This window comes from Gekko japonicus, unplaced genomic scaffold, assembly GCF_001447785.1.
Source record: "Gekko japonicus isolate JY-2015 unplaced genomic scaffold, Gekko_japonicus_V1.1 scaffold3793, whole genome shotgun sequence".
NCBI classification, from domain to species: Eukaryota; Metazoa; Chordata; class Lepidosauria; order Squamata; family Gekkonidae; genus Gekko; species Gekko japonicus.
In genome coordinates, this window is record NW_015161523.1 from 10,020 (window position 1) to 27,337 (window position 17,318).

At 46.6% G+C, this 17,318-nt stretch overlaps 1 protein-coding gene across 1 annotated transcript in view; it reads left to right on the forward strand.

Annotated features, from left to right (window-relative positions):
- The first annotated feature begins 7,970 nt into the window (after positions 1-7,970).
- Positions 7,971-17,318, forward strand: part of CHKA (choline kinase alpha) — a 36,089-nt gene continuing 26,741 nt past the window's right edge. The window contains exon 1 of the mRNA XM_015429260.1: positions 7,971-8,384. Coding sequence (XP_015284746.1) covers positions 8,056-8,384 — 329 coding nt within the window. The 5' untranslated portion in view covers positions 7,971-8,055. The remainder of the gene's footprint in view (positions 8,385-17,318) is intronic.

Below are 17,318 nucleotides of genomic sequence, written 5' to 3' on the forward strand. Positions count from 1 at the left end.
CAAACCATACTCATTCTTGACATATAGTGCCACCCCGCCTCCTTTTTTGTTTATTCTGTTCCGTATATCCTTCAGTCGCTGTGCTCCGTATATGAGACTCATCCCACCAAGTCTCAGTGATACCTATCAGATCATACTTACTTTCTACTATTTGAAGTTCAAGTTCCTCCTGTTTATTTCCCATACTCTGTGCATTAGTATAAAGACATCGCAGATTACAGACATCCTTTTCTTCCGTAGGTCCCTTCGATTTTACATGACAGTTACTGAACTCACCTCTCTCCCATTTATTTATTCTCTGGTCACTCCCCTTCTTGAACTTAGTGTTGGGGATGCTGCACAACATCAGGCTTTGTCTTCCCACCCCCGATGGCTTCAGTTTAAAGCCCTCCTGATCAGGTTCGCAACTTCCAGCAAAGACATTCCTCCCATTCTTTGTAAGGTGCACCCCATCCGTCGCCAACAGTCCTTCATGTCGGAGGTACATACCATGGTCCAGGAAGCCAAATCCCTCTCGACGGCACCATCTACATAGCCAGCCATTCACCTCCAGTATCCTGTTCTCCCTTCCAGCTCCATGGCCCTCAACAGGTAAAATGGAGAACACCACCTGTGCCCCTAGATCTTTCACCTTCTGGCCCAGAGCCTCGTAGTCTTTGGAGATCCAGTCAAGGTTTCTTCGGGCCGTATCGTTTGTTCTCACATGGATCAGCAGGAGCGGGTAGCGATCAGAGGTCTTGATCAGTCTTGGAATTCTCTCAGTCACATCTCGGAAATACGCTCCAGGAAGACAACAAACCTCTCAAGATTCCTTGTCCGGTCTGCATACACCTTCTTCTGTCCCTCTCAGTAGGGAGTCACCAACCACCACTACTCGTCTCTTCCTCCGTGGGATAGCTTGGTTCCTTCTCTGCCTATGTGCTTGTGTGTCAGTCACATCCTTTGGATCTCGGAGTGTGCTATTCTGATCTTCCATCATCAGAAGCGGCTGGTAGCGATTTTGCAGCTCCACTGGCTGAGTGTTTCCTGATTTTCTTATTCCTCAAGGTCACATTCTTCCACTCACCCACCTGTTCCTTGTTACTTCCTTCCTCTGGCTCAGGATTTGCTCGCTCTTGCCGTTCTCTCAGGAGCCCCTCTTCCTTCACATCTGAAAAGCTTTCTGCCTCCCTGATGTTCCTCAGTGTACAGATTTGTGCCTCGAGTTCTCCCGCCTTCTCCTCAAGCATTCTTATAAGCTTGCACTTGCAGCATGTATAATGCATTTCCTGGCAAGGCAGAAAAATGATCATGGTGCAACCCTGGCGAGTCACTGGAATAGACCCTTCGTTATCCATCTTCCTTGGAGCAATGCTATCTTCTACAGCCTCCAGGAACTTCCCTCAAAGTCTGACGTAAACTCTTGTTGTGGTGACGTACCCTGAAAGCTTTGAGACTGACCAAATGGCTACCTTGCCAGCAGTTCTCTCCCCAGAACTCAGTGGCAGCCCTCTACTCAGGTTCTTGCAAGGTCTCCAACCAAGCAAGACCCACAGGCTAAGAGCCACAGAGCCCTTTGGTTCTCACGCCTCTGGCGAGGAGCAGCCTTTTGTTTCAAAAGGCCCCTTCCTGCTCAGCACAGCAAAGCCCAGCACAATAGGGGGCTCTATGTCATTATACCTTGTCATTAAGGGGCTCTGTGTCATTATACCTTGCTGAGGTCACCAAAGCAAATAGACGCTGAGTGCCCAGGGCTAGGGCACCCACCCAGAGCCTCTTTCTCGAGCTCGTTGTATTAATTTCCACAATGGGCCCTATTCCTAGTTAGATATTGTGACGACCCCTTTACTGGGGAGGTCTGGTTTCCCTTTAAAAGTGTACTTTATGTTTTTCTCTACTGGGTAATCCAGCCGCCACCAGGAAATTTAAGGCTTTCTAAACCTTTATAATATAATATTCATCACTGGGTAGGTATATCGAGGGTTTAAGCTTTGGAGGAACTATGTGGTCTGAGGAAGGATTCTTTCCAGAGCTGGTATACTTGAATGAAATAGGATTTATTTAAAGAAAGCATAAATACGAGGGTAGAACCATGTAACTAGTAAAGTAGGTATAACACACAGTCTGCTCCCTACTGACAGGGATTTTTCCTTAGGTAACGTTGTAACACTTTTTCCTTCAGGCAATATACGGTTACTGTTTCTTTATACTTCAACTTTTCATAACACACACAAGAAGGTCTCTCCTTCAGACCCCAGAACTAAACTCATCCCACACAGGGATGGGTCTCACTCCTCTCATACACAGAACTTCTGCTTCTCTCACAAAAATCAGAAATTAACTGATCTTCATCAACTGTCATATCTAACTGACCCTCTTGATAGACATTCAAATCCTCCACACACCATCCATTCCAAAACCCCTCCCCCTCTCTGTCACTCACCAATCATATCACTTCCCTGATTCCAGCACTCTAGATTATCATCACAACCATGCAAACCAAACTTTTAAAGCCACATACACACAGTTAAACATGAAATCATTACAGATATAAACTAAAACTTAATAGTGACAAGACAGAAGATATCTGGCTTAGTAGAAAGGCAGAAAGGACTAGAGCTCCCCTGCTTTGGATGGGGTTATTTTCCCCTTGAAAAGTCAGGTTTACAGATTTGACGTGCCGCTTGACAACCACATTCACCTTAGAAAATCAGGGGGCTGCAGCGGCTCAGAGTGCTTCTGCTCAGCTTACCTGGCGCGTCAGCTGCCTCTGTTCCTGGCCCAGACAGATCTAGCACAGTGAAGACATTTAGGACTGCATTTTTCTAATTTAGTTTTTCTTTATGGGTAGTTCTTCTTTTCTTCTCTTCTTCTTCTTTATGGGTAGTTCTGAGATTTTAAATCATGGTCTTTTAGTTGTTGTTTTTTTTATAAAGGTAAAGGTTCCCCTTGCTCGAAAGCCAGTCGAGTCCGACTGGCTGGGTTGCGGTGCTCATCTCCGTTTCAAAGCCGAAGAGCCAGCGCTGTCCGAAGACGTTTCCATGGTCATGTGGCTGGCATGACTAAACACCAAGGCGCACGGAACGCTGTGACCTTCCCACCGAAGTGGTGCCTATTTATCTACTTGCAATTTCTTGCTTTCGAACTGCTAGGTTGGCGGGAGCTGGAACTAGAGACGGGAGCTCACTCCGTCATGCGGCACACTCGGGTCTCAAACTGCTGAACTACCGACCTTCCACAGCCTGCAGTTCACCGTCTTAACCACTTGAGCCACCGCAGTTCAAATAAAACTCTTTGTTTTATTTACATTGTAAGCTGCCTTAAGTTCTGCAAGGTAGAAAGGTGGCTAATAAGTGTTTTAAATAAATAAAGTATATATATTGATGACGGTGGGGAGCACTTCTGCAAAAATAACCTTTACTATCCTTTTATCTCAGCCCACAAATTGATATAAAGTAGTGAAGTGTCTTCTACAGGGCTGTGCGAAGTACAGGCAGAACGTCATGAGCAGAAACTCGGCAAACAGCAGCTTCAGGAAGTCCATCTGTGTCACTTGCTCAGTATGTTCCCTTTGTGCCAGTGCCTCAAACAACCAGCCCCATGACTTCCTTCTCCGTCAGACACAAGTCTGTGAGTATTCTGCTCTCAGAGCACATAGATCAAAGTGGAGAACAGCTGACTCAAAAAGGTATGGTGGAAAGGTAGTTATGAATAAGGGAGCGTAACTATATAAACAATGTTCAGTCATATTTCTATCACGTTTCTGGGTTGGGCTGGCCTCAGTTACGCTATCCCAAATTCCTAGTAAAACTAAAACTCTTTTTGTAGTGTCCAGATAGTTATGTGTAATTTAAGCGCAGTCAACAGCTGCTGTTTGTTTCCACACTGATTGCACAAAATCCATGCACGATGTGCCGAGGTGGGCAATTTATTGCATCTGGACTTTTCTACACACGACATGCAAAAAACAAATGCTCTACCACAGAGCCTCCCCAAACTCACATGCTTGTCCTGGAATCCTGAGAATCTTGGCCGTTACATTTACCATGCATGATATTTACCTTTACATTGTATGAAAAGATGTAATTAATATCAGTTGATTATTTCCACTTCCTCAGAACTGGCACTTTTGATCTTACACAAAACTGCACAGCTCTTACTTTCACTCATAAGAACATAAGAGAAGCCAATGTTGGATCAGGCCAATGGCCCATCCAGTCCAACACTCTATCACACAGTGGCCAAAAGTACCAGGTGCCATCAGGAGGTCCAGCAGTGGGGCCAGGAGGACACTAGGAGCCCTCCCACTGTCGCTCCCCCCCCAAGCACCAAGAATACAGAGCATCCCTTGCCCCAGACAGAAAGTTCCTAAGAACATAAGAGAAGCCAATGTTGGGTCAGGCCAATGGCCCATCCCGTCCAACACTCTGTGTCACACAGTGGCCAGAAATACCAGGGGCCAGCAATGGGGCCAGGACACTAGGAGCCCTCCCACTGTTGCCCCTCCCCCAAGCACCAAGAATACAGAGCATCACCTGCCCCAAAGTTCCTATCTATACCTTGTGGCTAATAGCCACTGATGGATCTCTGCTCCATATCTATATATCTAATAGCGAAGGCGCCCCCTGCATGCAAATATCTAAATCCGCACATCGGGGGCACCTGGGGGACAGGGAGATTTTCTTGCACACGTGGGGCAGGTGTGCACAAAAATCTAAAAAGTAGGAAAAATATAGGGGGGATATTTAAAGCCCCCCAAAAGTAAGAGTCTTCGCTGCGCATGCGCAGGGAACGTTCTGGGAACTCTGCGGCGAGCTGGCGGTTGGAAGCCACTCAGGCCTCGCCACAGGAACGGGGGGAGGGAGGAGATCGGTGAGGCCCAGCCGCTGGAAGGGGTGGGGGAGGAGACCAGGGGAGGGGGGGTGGAGGAGATCATGCCTCTGGTAAGGTGCTGCCTTAAATGGAAGCCTCACCCAGCAGAGGGGTGGGCCAGCAGCTATTCAAATTCACCCAAGTGGTCCAATTACAGTTGAACAATGACCATTTCTCACCCTATCTCAAGCAGTCAGGAAGCTGCAACAAAACTCACCCACAGACTCTGAAACACAGTCCTCCCACACAGTACCCTCAGCTTAATCACCTCAGCTGAAAGCAAATAAAAAACACTCACCCCTCTAGCACCTCTGTCTCCTGCTCTTTCACAGAGCTCAGCTTGGTCCTTTCCAATAAAAGATATCCTTTCTAACACTAACATTTAAAAATAACTTATAATGATTTTTACACAGGAGGTCACTAGCACCTTAAAGACTCAGACTTTGTTTAAAAAAATCTTTTATGAATCAGAGTTCACTTCTGCTGCATCTGAAGACATCAAGCTCCGATTCATAGAAGCCCCAGGTGAAGTACATTTTATTAAGTCTTTAAGGTGCTACTGGACTCCTATGTGCTATGTACACAGATACTCCTCTGGGACAACAGTGATTTGAAGCCCTTTGTGTCTGAAAGCAAAGTCTGGTTCTTTCTATTTCCCACACCTCTGCTGAAACCATGTCATGTGTGAAGCAATTCTTAGAGTAAGGGGGGAATCAGTGGACATTTCCCCCTCAACACACTGTACTGAAGCACTAAATGAAAATGTCTTCAGAAAGAACCACCAGCAAAACTAGTCAGACCTCTTTTGCAAGAATGTCATCCAGAAAGCCTGTCCTTTACTTTCTGTTTGAGTAATAACAAACCTTCTACTGAAGTAGTGAATAAAGAGGGTTGTTGTGCTAGCAAGATGGGGGGGGAGCAATGACCACTGTGTTCAGTTCAGGCCATTCGTGTGTAATATAGAAGTAACACCAATTGAAGACTTGGGGAGTATATTTTGAAAAATGAAAAGGTGAGCTAGCTGCTTTATGACAAGAGACTGTCGTTAAGCAACATTCCTTTCCTCCTGACCAAGAAGGCTACAGAACACACATCGGCATGGTTACGTCACCACCATCCCAACAAACCATAAATTCAGGGTTGATGGAATTGATTGTTTCTAAGACCCTCCCGTCTCTAGTTCCAGCTCCTGCCAACCTAGCAGTTTGAAAGCAAGAAATTGCAAGTAGATAAATAGGTACCACTTCAGTGGGAAGGTAACAGCCTTCCGTGCGCCTTGGTGTTTAGTCATGCCGGCCAAATGACACCCCCCACACACTCCTTTTCCCCCCTGGTGAACAGCGTTTGACAACCTCAAAACCTCCAGTAATACTTTCTGTGACTGCAGACTACCTGGCCTGGAGAACGATGGGATGGGATCGTTGTAGTTTTCAAAGGAGAATTTCGCCCTGGCCAACCTCATGTCGATTAAATACGGAATGCAAACAATGACATATTCTTTGTGGCATCACGGGGAGTTAACAGCGCACAGCTCCGAGCAGGATGAAATAAACCCTGCTCATCGACTGTGCAGTCTCGGAAAAGCGGTTCCAGGCAGAATGGTTTCCCATGATCGGCTATTTAGAAAACAGTGGGACAATCCTGAATAACCCGGTATATAGAAATTTAGAAGAAGAAAAAGAGATTGGATTGGTACCCCACCCTTCACTACCCAAAGGTGTCCCAGAGCGGCTTACAAACTCCTTTCCCTTCCCCTCCCCACAACAGACACCCTCTGACACAAACTGCTATTTTTTCCAAGGACAACTCTTGTCAGAAAAACGGCTTGCCCAAGGTCATCCAGCCAGGTGCAAGTGGAGGAGTGGGGAATCAAACCTGGTTCACCCAGATTAGAGGAGGAAGAGAAGGAATTGGATTTATACCCCGCCCTTCACTACCCAAAGGAGTCTCAGAGCGGCTTACAAACTCCTTTCCCTTCCCCTCCCCACAACAGACACCCTGTGAGGTAGGTGGGGCTGGGAGAGCTCTGACAGAAACTGCTCTTTTTCAAGAACAGCTCTTATCAGAGCTACGGCTCGCCCAAGGTCATCCAGCAGGTGCAAGTGGAGGAGTGGGGAACCAAACCCAGTTCTCCAAGATTAGAGTCCGTGCACTTAACCACGACACCAAACTGGCTCTTACTTTACTTTTCCTTTGATTATTTTGTAACCCTGAAATGTTCCAACAGTTACACATTCTTAGGTGGTAGACTGGCATGGAAGGGTATTTGAGCTACCTGCCAACCTTGTCTAAGCATGTTTTTAACCTTCTGGCTACGGCCCTTTAGAATGTTAAACTTTGTTGTAACAGTGTTGAAAAATAATAATAAAGAAATTAAAAAAAAAGAAAAGAAGTGACCCCACCACCACTCCCCCCACCCCGACTTCCCAGCTGCTTCCAGCAGCAGTTCTTCCAACGATATGGTTTCTTTCCATCTCTTCTCCCCCCCCCCCCCACCCCAAAAATAGCTTTTTCTGTTTTGTTCTCGTCCCCTCTCCTCCTGCCCTCGACGTTTGGACATTGGGGCGGGGGGAGGAAACCACACGTAATCCACGTGCCAGCAGCAGCAGCAGCAACGGAAGCGCTTCGCGGAACGTAGTAAGAAAAGAAAATGGAGTCCAGAGGAGGGAGCACAGGAAAGGACCGGGCACATCGAGCCAGTCGAGGCGAGAAGGGCGTGAGAGCAGAGAAGGGGCCGCCTGGAGGACCAGAGCGCCCCAAACCTCAAAAAAATGGGGAGGGGGAAGCAGCCAGACTGAGCCAGGAGCCGCCTCATCCGCTTGCGCGCGCATCGGCCGAACAATCACCTTGCTCCCCCCGCCCCCCCAATATATCATCACTGGGATGCGCGCAAGCCTCGCCGCACCGATCACCAAAGCAACGGGGGCGGGGCGGTGCTGGTGGTGGAGGAGGCTCCGCAGCCAATGGCCTTCCCGCGCCGCCGCTTCTTCCCTCTCGACCAATCACGCAGCGGCGCGGGCGCCCCCTTGCGGTTGGGGCCGGGCCCCCTGCGAGCCAATCAGCGAGCGAAAGGAGAGCACAGCGGCTGTGGCGGAGCGCGCCTCAGATCCGCTGCGGAGCTCCGACGCTGAGAGGACCAGGAGGAGGAGGTTGAGGAGGTGCGCGCGCCGCTAGCCGTTGTTCCCCCCCCGTCCCGAGCCCGCGATGAAGACCAAGTTCTGTAGCGGCGGCCAGGCCGACCCTTCGCCCCTGGGGCTCCTGCTGGGGTGCGGCCCGGCGGGCCCCGTCGCCCTGCCGGCCCTCGCCCCCTCGCCCGCCTCCGCCCCGTCGCTGCCGCCGTCGCTCGCCGAGATGGACGCCAAGGACCTGCCGCCCCCGTCGCCAGCCGCCCCCCCCTCCCCGACGCCGCCCGAGGAGCCGCCGCAGCAGCCCGACCTCCGCACGCGCCGCAAGGCGTACCTCTGGTGCAAGGAGTTCCTGCCCGGGGCGTGGCGGGGGCTGCGGGAAGACCAGCTCCGCATCACGCCCATCAGGTACCACCACTAACCCTTGGCTTTTTTTTCCTTCTTTTTCTTTTTTCCCCCCCAATAACATTTTATTGGCATAATGCAATAGTATTAAGAAAACATAGCAGTCACATTTTTATAACATTAGCAAAGACCATAATGAACTAGAGAACGGTTAAACATATTAACCAGTACAATAGGAATTAAAAAAATGTCAGCATTGAAAAATGAATGTATAATTTAATAAACTTTGGAACAAAAATACCTTGTTTTTACAATGTATTCTAATTAAAGCCTGTTCTGTTCGCTGTTATTAACTCAATGAAATGCCTTCTGCCCTCTAATCTATCAATAGGCATTCAATAGCGTGCTTTGGCATTGCTTTCATGCAGTGAAATTTTGGATGGGGGGGAAAGGTAAGCTCTTTGCAGGGGTGGGGGACCTCGCTGAAAAGACCCTCGGAAGGGCACAGGTGTCCGGCGCTCTCCCGTCGGGGGAGCCCCGAATCGCCGCGTGCGTCTCTGGGCATGTGCAGACTGCAGTGTGTCCCTCTAAGCGGTTCTCGCAGAATTTGCGATTCTTTAATTGTCTTCCTTTTCCCCCAGGTTTTTTCTTTAGCTCTTTTTCTTTCTATTGGATTTTCTCCCAACACCTCCGACTGTCTCCTAAATTCCCTCTAAGCTGAGCTAGTGTGAGCTCATACATCTTGATCCAAAAGTGGGTCGTGACCAGTGTTCCCTCTAAGCTGAGTTAGTGTGAGCTAGCTCACAGTTTTTTAGCCTCCGGCTCACACATTTTGGTCTTAGCTCAGGAAGGGAGGGCTCCAGAGCAAACTCATTTATGCAGCAGCCAAATCGTTCACTGACGACTTTAATGCCAGTAGCTCACAAGCCAATCGAAAGGGGTTGTTGGCTAGGTAGAATTGTAGGGTACCGCCCACCAGGGTTCCCTCCAAGCTGAGTTACTGTGAGCTAGCTCACAGGTTTTTAGCCTCCGGCTTACACATTTTGGTCTCAGCTCAGGAAGGAGGGCTCCAGAGCAAACTAATTGATGCAGCAGCCAAATCGTTCACTGACAACTTTAATGCCAGTAGCTCACTAGGTAGGATTTTTGCTCACAGGACTCTGCAGCTTAGAGGGAGCATTGGCTGCAGAGTGCAGTTTTTAAAGCCGTGGGTCGAATCCCCTCCCTCCCCCGCCGTCTCGTGCCACTCTGGGAAAGAGATGCTGGTGTCGTAGGCAGTGCTCCCCAGAGCCGGTGTGGTGTAGTGGTTAAGTGTGGGTAGTGAAGGGCGGGGTATAAGTCCAAGCTGTGGAGTCCTGTGAGCAGAAATTCTACGTGGTGAGCTGCTGGCCGCTGAAGTGGTGAGCGAGCGATTCGGCTGCTGCATAAATCAGCTTGCTCTGGAGCCCTCCTTCCTGAGCAGTGTTCCCTCTAAGCTGAGTTAGTGTGAGTTAGCTCACAGTTTTGTAGCCTCTGGCTCACACTTTTTTGTCTTTGCTCAGGAAGGAGGGCTCCAAAGCAAACTGATTTATGCAGGAGCCAAATCGCTCGCTCACAGCTTTAATGCCAAGTAGCTCACAAAGTTGAATTTTGGCTCACAGGACTCCACAGCTTAGAGGGAGCACTGTTCCTGAGCCAAGACAAAAATGTGTGATGCGGAGGCTAAAAAAATGGTGAGCCGGTTCACACCAATTCAGCTTAGAGGGAACACTGGCTGTGATCAATGCTCTCTCTAAGCTGTGGCGTCTTGTCAGCAAAAATTCTACTTGGTGAGCTGTTGGCATTGAAGTGCTGAGTGAGCGACTTGGCTACTGCATAAATTAGCTTGCTCTGGAGCCCTCCTTCCTGAGCTGAGACAAAAATGTGTGATGCAGAGGCTAAAAAAACCTGTGAGCTGGCTCACACTCAGCTTAGAGGGAACACTGGTAGCCTTCCTTTAAAAAAAAAAAACACAACCCAATCTCTGCAGGAAAGTGAGGGTGGGGCACTCCATACTGTTGCACCTGCCACGTTTTTCCTTCACCCTGTCTCGTGTTAGGCTTACTTCATGCAGAAGTGGAACTTTACACAATTAATCTGCCATATGGTCGTTCACGCATAGGCTTCTGGGGAAGTCCGGGAACAAAAGCAGTGCCTTTCTTGTGGTTAGGGGAAGGTGGGCTTGCTTTTCAGAATATTTGAAGCTTCTGGAAGTCGAAAATTAAGTGGATGAGTAGCTGAGTTAAAAGAACATCGAGCTGTGATTTGCATGCAAGCCGTTGTCTGGAATGATTTTTGTTTTCTGTCTGCTCTGTCCTTTCAATTGGCTGTGGAAGGTCAGTAGTTCAGCAGTTCGAGACCCGAGTGTGCCGCATGACGGAGTGAGCTCCCATCTCTAGTTCCAGCTCCTGCCAACCTAGCAGTTCGAAAGCAAGAAATTGCAAGTAGATAAATAGGTACCGCTTCGGTGGGAAGGTAACAGCGTTCCGTGCGCCTTGGTGTTTAGTCATGCCGGCCACATGACCACGGAAACATCTTCAGACAGCGCTGGCTCTTCGGCTTTGAAACGGAGATGAGCACCGCAACCCTAGAGTCGGATTCGACTGGCTTTCGAGTAAGGGAACCTTTACCAACGCTGTGTCATATAGTTAAGAGGCATTGTGGTTTACAAATCCGTTTCCCAAGCTGTGGTTTGCTACTTTAGATATTCCACTAAACCATAGTTAATGTTTCTTAACCATGGTTTGATGATGTGATGGCTGGAGTGAGCTAATTGCATTCACTCCATGGCCCAAACTTTAGTGCTGAAGATAAATAGGCATAATTGGATTTTGTGAATGCACACATTTATTTCACTGCCATGGTTGGTCAAGACCAGTATTTAAAGTTTTTGAAATGCTGTAAAAGCCTTCTTTGAGAACGTGGCTTGGGAGTAGTGATGTTGATGCATACATCTTTCAATACCGAAAAATCTGTCTTCACCATATGAAGTGCTTTGCAAAGCACAGCCACCTCTACATATGAAAGTTTGTGTATTCCAGCTTGAGTTTGTCCTATATGTGAGAAACATACCTGGCTCTGAAATGTGGATGTGTGTTAAAGCTGACAGAAATGTGCTTCTCAAATAAGTGATAGGCATACAGTTTATTATGTGGGAGAGACTACTATGTAGGAAACATTGTATGAAGTGACATGTGTTGCTGATGGCCTTAGAAGCTGCATATATTTGTTAGCCCAGAATGGCAAGGAATGCCCTTTTTGCCTGAAACATATTACCTAACTGAGATTGTCCAAGTTGGAATGATTAAACTGATGTTTCAAGAACGTGCAGTTCAAAATACTCTAAAGGTGAGTGTAGAGTGAGGCAATTTTTTTTACCTTGGCTCGAACGTCAGTCATAATGTGGTTTCTGAGTAGTGAAAATGTTGGTGTGCAGCAGCTTTGATCATGAGATTTCTTGAATGAGCAGTATGAGTCATCTCCTGACACCAAGTTCAAGTAGTGTGGGGTGCCTTGCTGTAATAATGCCACTAACTTAGTGTAGATAACTGTTTTTTATGTACTTGGGAGTAGAAAGTTCCACTCTGGGTCAGCTGCCATAAATGTGTTTTGATAGATTTGCCTTTTAAGAAAAGGAGCAACTGTTTTTTAAATCGCTATTGCTTTTACTGAAGGCAAGGTATAAATGAATTAAATATAAGTTTTTAACATGCCATACAAAGACTTTGTTTTAGGTTACAGCTTGACAAACTAGTGCCGCATGACACTAGTTCCCGTTTCTGGCCCAGCTCCTGCTGACCTAGCAGTTCGAAAGCAAGAAATTGCAAGTAGATAAATAGGTACCGCTTCGGTGGGAAGGTCACAGCGTTCTGTGTGCCTCAGCGTTTAGCCATGCCGGCCACATGACCACAGAGAAGTCTTTGGACAGCTCTGGCTCTTCGGCTTAGAAATGGAGATGAGCACCGCATCCCTAGAGTCGGATTCGACTGGCTTTTGGGCAAGGGAAACCTTATCTTTACCTTGACAAACTCATTGTTTGTTCAAGATACAAGGATGAAATTCAAATTATCCTCGCCATGCCAAATCATATTGCTGTAAAATTGGTATACTACAGTACAACGTGCAGAATGGTCTTGCAGCCCAGTCCTAAATATGCAAATCATAAACAAGTAAGATTTTCCATAATAAATGCCAAGGGTTTCTTTACTATGTTTAGAATAACATCCCAGTATCTGTAATTAAAATGTTTTTAAATGAGTTGTTTGTTTTAAGGTTAGAGGTTTTTTAAAAAAGAAAGCAGGCTTTGAGTGACTGCTCTGTCGTCAACATTGCAGCAGTATTATTGAAGCTATTATAATTTCCCCAACGTTCAGTGTTCCACATAAACAAAGAATTTGGAAATGTGCACGTTAACTTCTGCAAAAACCACTAGTTATGGCGCTTTCATGGGCTTCTTATATGGAGTGCAACCAAGACATTTTAATTACTTTGCCAATATTTTATATCATTTGGCATATTAATAGCTTTAATATGCCTTGTGCTCCTCTTAAATGTGATATGGGAAAGAGGGATGCTGGTGGCAAATATATGTGTTTTCTGCAATAGCAGAAAATGAACTGTCAACTGGGTTATGTTATATTTGAATAGCAATTAGAAGAAGAGATTGGATTTATCCCCCACCCTTCACTACCCAAAGGAGTCTCAGAGTGGCTTACAAACTCCTTCCCCTCCCCACAACAGACACCCTGTGAGGTAGGTGGGGCTGAGAGAGCTCTTGACAGAAACTGCTCTTTTTTCAAGAACAGCTCTTATCAGAACTATGGCTTGCCCAAGGTCATCCAGCCAGGTGCAAGTGGAGGAGTGGGGAATCAAACCCAGTTCTCCCAGGTTAGAGTCCACGCACTTAACCACTACACCAAACTGACTCTCTTTGTGACCTAGGTAAGAATAGGCAATTAAGTAATGCCAAAAAGAATTAGGGGTTACATATAGTATTCTAGCTTGAGCAAAGACTGGTAGATGTCATCTAATGACTGTTAACTTGACAGTGTTTTGGTGCAGGTCACTTTTAGGTGATGTTAGAGGAGGATTAATAATAGATGCTGTGGGATGCAGATTGGGTTCAACATAGATTCTAGCCCTGAAAAGACTGAAGGTTACTAGGGAAAAGGTCTCCTTTCCCAGTGATAGCATATTTTTGACTTTCTTGCAAGGGAAATGTACTCCGGACTCTGGTACTAGAAGTGCAAACAGTGGAGAAGATGGAAACTCTGTGCTGTGTGAGCAATTGCACACTTGTTTCTCAAAATATGATACAGAAAGGTTCAAGCAACGTCTTGTGTGCATGGTTCATGGCACATATACACATTTTGGCAGTCATACATCTAGTTAACAACTGAGCACCAGTGTAGTAGAGTGTTGGACTCAGATCTGCAAGACCCAGGTTTGAATTCCCACTCTGCCATGGAAACTTGCTGGGGTGACCTTGGGCCAGTTGCACACTCAGCTTCAGGGTTGTTGTGAGGATCAAATGGGGTAGAGGAGAATGGTGTCGGCCACTTTGGGTCCCCATGGGGGGGGATGAAGGATATAAATGAATTAAAAAAAAGATGGTAGTGATTCCTGTTGCAGTCATTTTAAGCAACTTGATGCTCTGGACACATATTAAGTATTGGTCCTTGTGCCTTAATAATTAATCTGGCTCCGCCTTTAGCAGAAGGGATTCTGATTTTTGAAGCCGTTTGAATTCTTTACCTGTATGTGCCTAAAAGTTGTAGAGTGTTTAAATTGTGTGAATGGCAGCATAACAGGCTTCAGTCATATGTATTTCTCCATTACTTTTGAGCCCGCACATGCGGGGAGGGCAGGGTATAAATCGAATTAAATAAATAAATAAATGGTGCTGCAAAGCGACTGTCTCTGACTCCTTGGAAATTCCCCTTATGCCTCATCTAGGTTAAAAGAGGAAATGGAACTGTTCCACTGAGATGTACTTCCAGGGGAAAGTGTGGAATGTCCTTAAATGAGAGTAGTGATGGAATAATGTCCTGTCAGCGATGTTCCCTCTAAGTGGTAGTGTCTTGTGAGCAGAATTTCTACTTTGTGAGCTACTGGCATTAAAGTTGTGAGCAAGTGATTTTGGCTGCTGCATCAATTAGTTGGCTCCGGAGCCATCTTTCCTGAGCTAAGACAAAAATGTGTGAGCAGGAGGCTAAAAAACTGTGGGCTAGCTCACACTAACTCAGCTTAGAGGGAACACTGCCTGTCAGGTTGTTAAATGGACGAGGAACTGAGTGGCTAGTTGTTGCTTTTTTTAGTTTGAACCTAACTGGAAATGAGACAGCCTTTACTAGTCACTTTCAGAATGCTTCCGTCTTGTAAGTTCCAACTTGGTACTTTCTCAGAGAAGGGACTCTGCCCCCACAATTATCAGTCCCATGCTGTGCAAGTGAGAACCATGTGAGCTTTATACTGTGGGAACACACGGCCAGCCTCTGCTCCATTTCAGGACTGGGGCAGGGCGAAAGGCCACCAAAGTTTCTTGTGAAAATTCTGTACCCTTTTGAGAACTGTCTTGATCTACCTCGACTAGCAGCCGCTCTTCACGATCTCAGGAATTCTTTTTTTTGCTCTTAAGTCACAGCTGATTTACGGTAGCCCTGTAGGGTATTCAAGGCAGGAGATGTTCGGGGATGGTTTTGCCGTTGCCTGCCTCCATGTGACAACCCTGGTATTTCTTAGAGGTCTCCCGTCCAAATACTAGCTAGGACTGACCCTGCTTAGCGTCTGAGATTTGTTGAGATCAGGTTTGCGTGGGCGATCATGGAAAGGTCCTTTTAGCTGGAGATTCAAGGGCACTTAATATGGGCCCTTAGCTTTCTTGCTTTTGGGGTTTCAGAACTTGGCCTCCGTTCCTGGGCATCGGAGGGTGTTCTCCCCCCCAAGTAACATTTATCTTCCTCGTTCTACCATGTAAGCTACACTTGTAGCACTCCTTCCTTCCTTGAACAGTTAGGACAGTGATGGTGAACCTTTTAGAGACCAAATGCCCAAACTGCGACCCAAAACCCACTTATTTGTCGCAAAGTGCCAACACGGCAATTTAACCTGAATACTGAGGTTTTACTTTAGAAAAAACCACTCATACATTAACTTAAGATGATCCAAACAAAGTAAGGAAAGCAATCCCAAATGCTTTCATTTACTTAAAATTATTTGGCAGAGAATTGTCCGCTTCCCCACAGCTATAAGTCCAATACACGTTTAAGCAAAGTAGTATTTTATTAAAGCCATGATAGAGCACGAACAAAGGCACTGTCCAGATACCTGGGCTAGGTCGGGCAAGGGATAATGAAAGACATTCAAAAAGACAATAACCAATAACCTTGGTTCCCGCCGAGCGGGCAGACTTTTGGTTTCGCGCTCAAAAGCCTGAGAAGCAACGTTTCTATAAAGATAAACAAATGCAGCTTCACACGGTTCAGCTCATTATAGTCTAAGCTAAGCTGCTCCTTCTCCACACCTGTTAATCTTGCAGATAAGCGTACGCTAGCGTTCATAGAATGGAATGCAGGACACAAGGATACACACAGAACATACAGGAGGCATGCGCAGATGCCGGGCAGACAGAAGGGGGGTGAATTGATACACATAGACCTCCATGGCAGATACCTGACAAGAATTCGACACTTTAATGATGGCCTGGGCCTGGCTGGGGCGATGGCATGCGTGCCCACAGAAAGGGCTCTGAGTGCCACCTCTGGCACCCGTGCCATAGGTTCGCCACCACTGAGTTAGGATATTCGCCACATCACATTAATGCATGTAGCTTTCCTTTCTTTCAGCTCCCTTCAGTTCAGTTTGAAATTGGGAGTGACTGGCTTAAACCCACCCACCCCCCAAGAAAAATGTGAAAAAGAGCTGGAATTCCTGAGTCAATTAAAAAAAAATCTGTCACCCAGATTTTGGAGTGTGAAGGTCTGAATGCTGTCCCCCAAGCCATGTCCCAGTGCTTCCTTAATTTCTTCCAAAACTGGCTCAGTGGCAACAGCAGCCCAAGAGACCTCTCCGTGAGGCCTCTGTACCTCTCTCAAACCATTTCCATTTCATTTATTAGGATGGAACAATATTGATAAACTGTTTCCCTAGTCCAAAGCTAGTTCCCGAGTTTAGTGTCATCCCCAACTCAGTACTGCCTTTAAGAAGCGGCAGGGAGGTAATTGTATTGCATTCAAAGCACCCTAACCCTAAAAAAGTAATTTATGTATCAAGTGTCACGGCCAGCGCTCCCTCTAAGCTGTGTGTGAAAGCAGCTGCTCATTAACACAGGAAGCCCCACTCAGCAGCAGTCGGGAGCCGCGCGGGGTCTTGTACTGGCCATTGCCCATTTTAAGATTGCTCAGGATGTGAACTGACCTGCTCAGTAGGGGAGAAAAATTAGAGGGAACATTGGTCATGGCTCAGTTGTGATATTTGAGAAAGCTTACTGTAAATGCAGAATACTTGGAATAGTTATTGTGCACAGACAAATGGCTCTCTATCAAATATACTTCGTAAGGTGTTTATGGGGATAAAACAGAATAACTTCTATGTGGTTCTTTGAAACAGGAAGACAATACAAGTAGCACCTTTTTGCATGGTATCGTGTTGGTATTGGATACTCATAGTGCAAGATATTGAATAAAACCAATTCCCTTCCTTTTGTAGTTACAGCAAGCTGTGTGTCATCTCAACAAACAAGCTTTGGACAAGGGAAACAGATTATGGTCCTGCCCATCAAATAAAATAAGCTACTTTAAACAGTGGCTTTTTGTGATATTTAAAGCACGTGGCAGCATTATATCAGAAACTGTCAGCTACACTGCCATGAGTGTGGAGATGTTTTCTATTTGCTTTGCATTCCTTCCCATGCGCTTAATTGCTTCAGAGCTGTAACGCTTATCTTTGATGTTGTACTGGTGGAGAATGTGGTGTCTATTG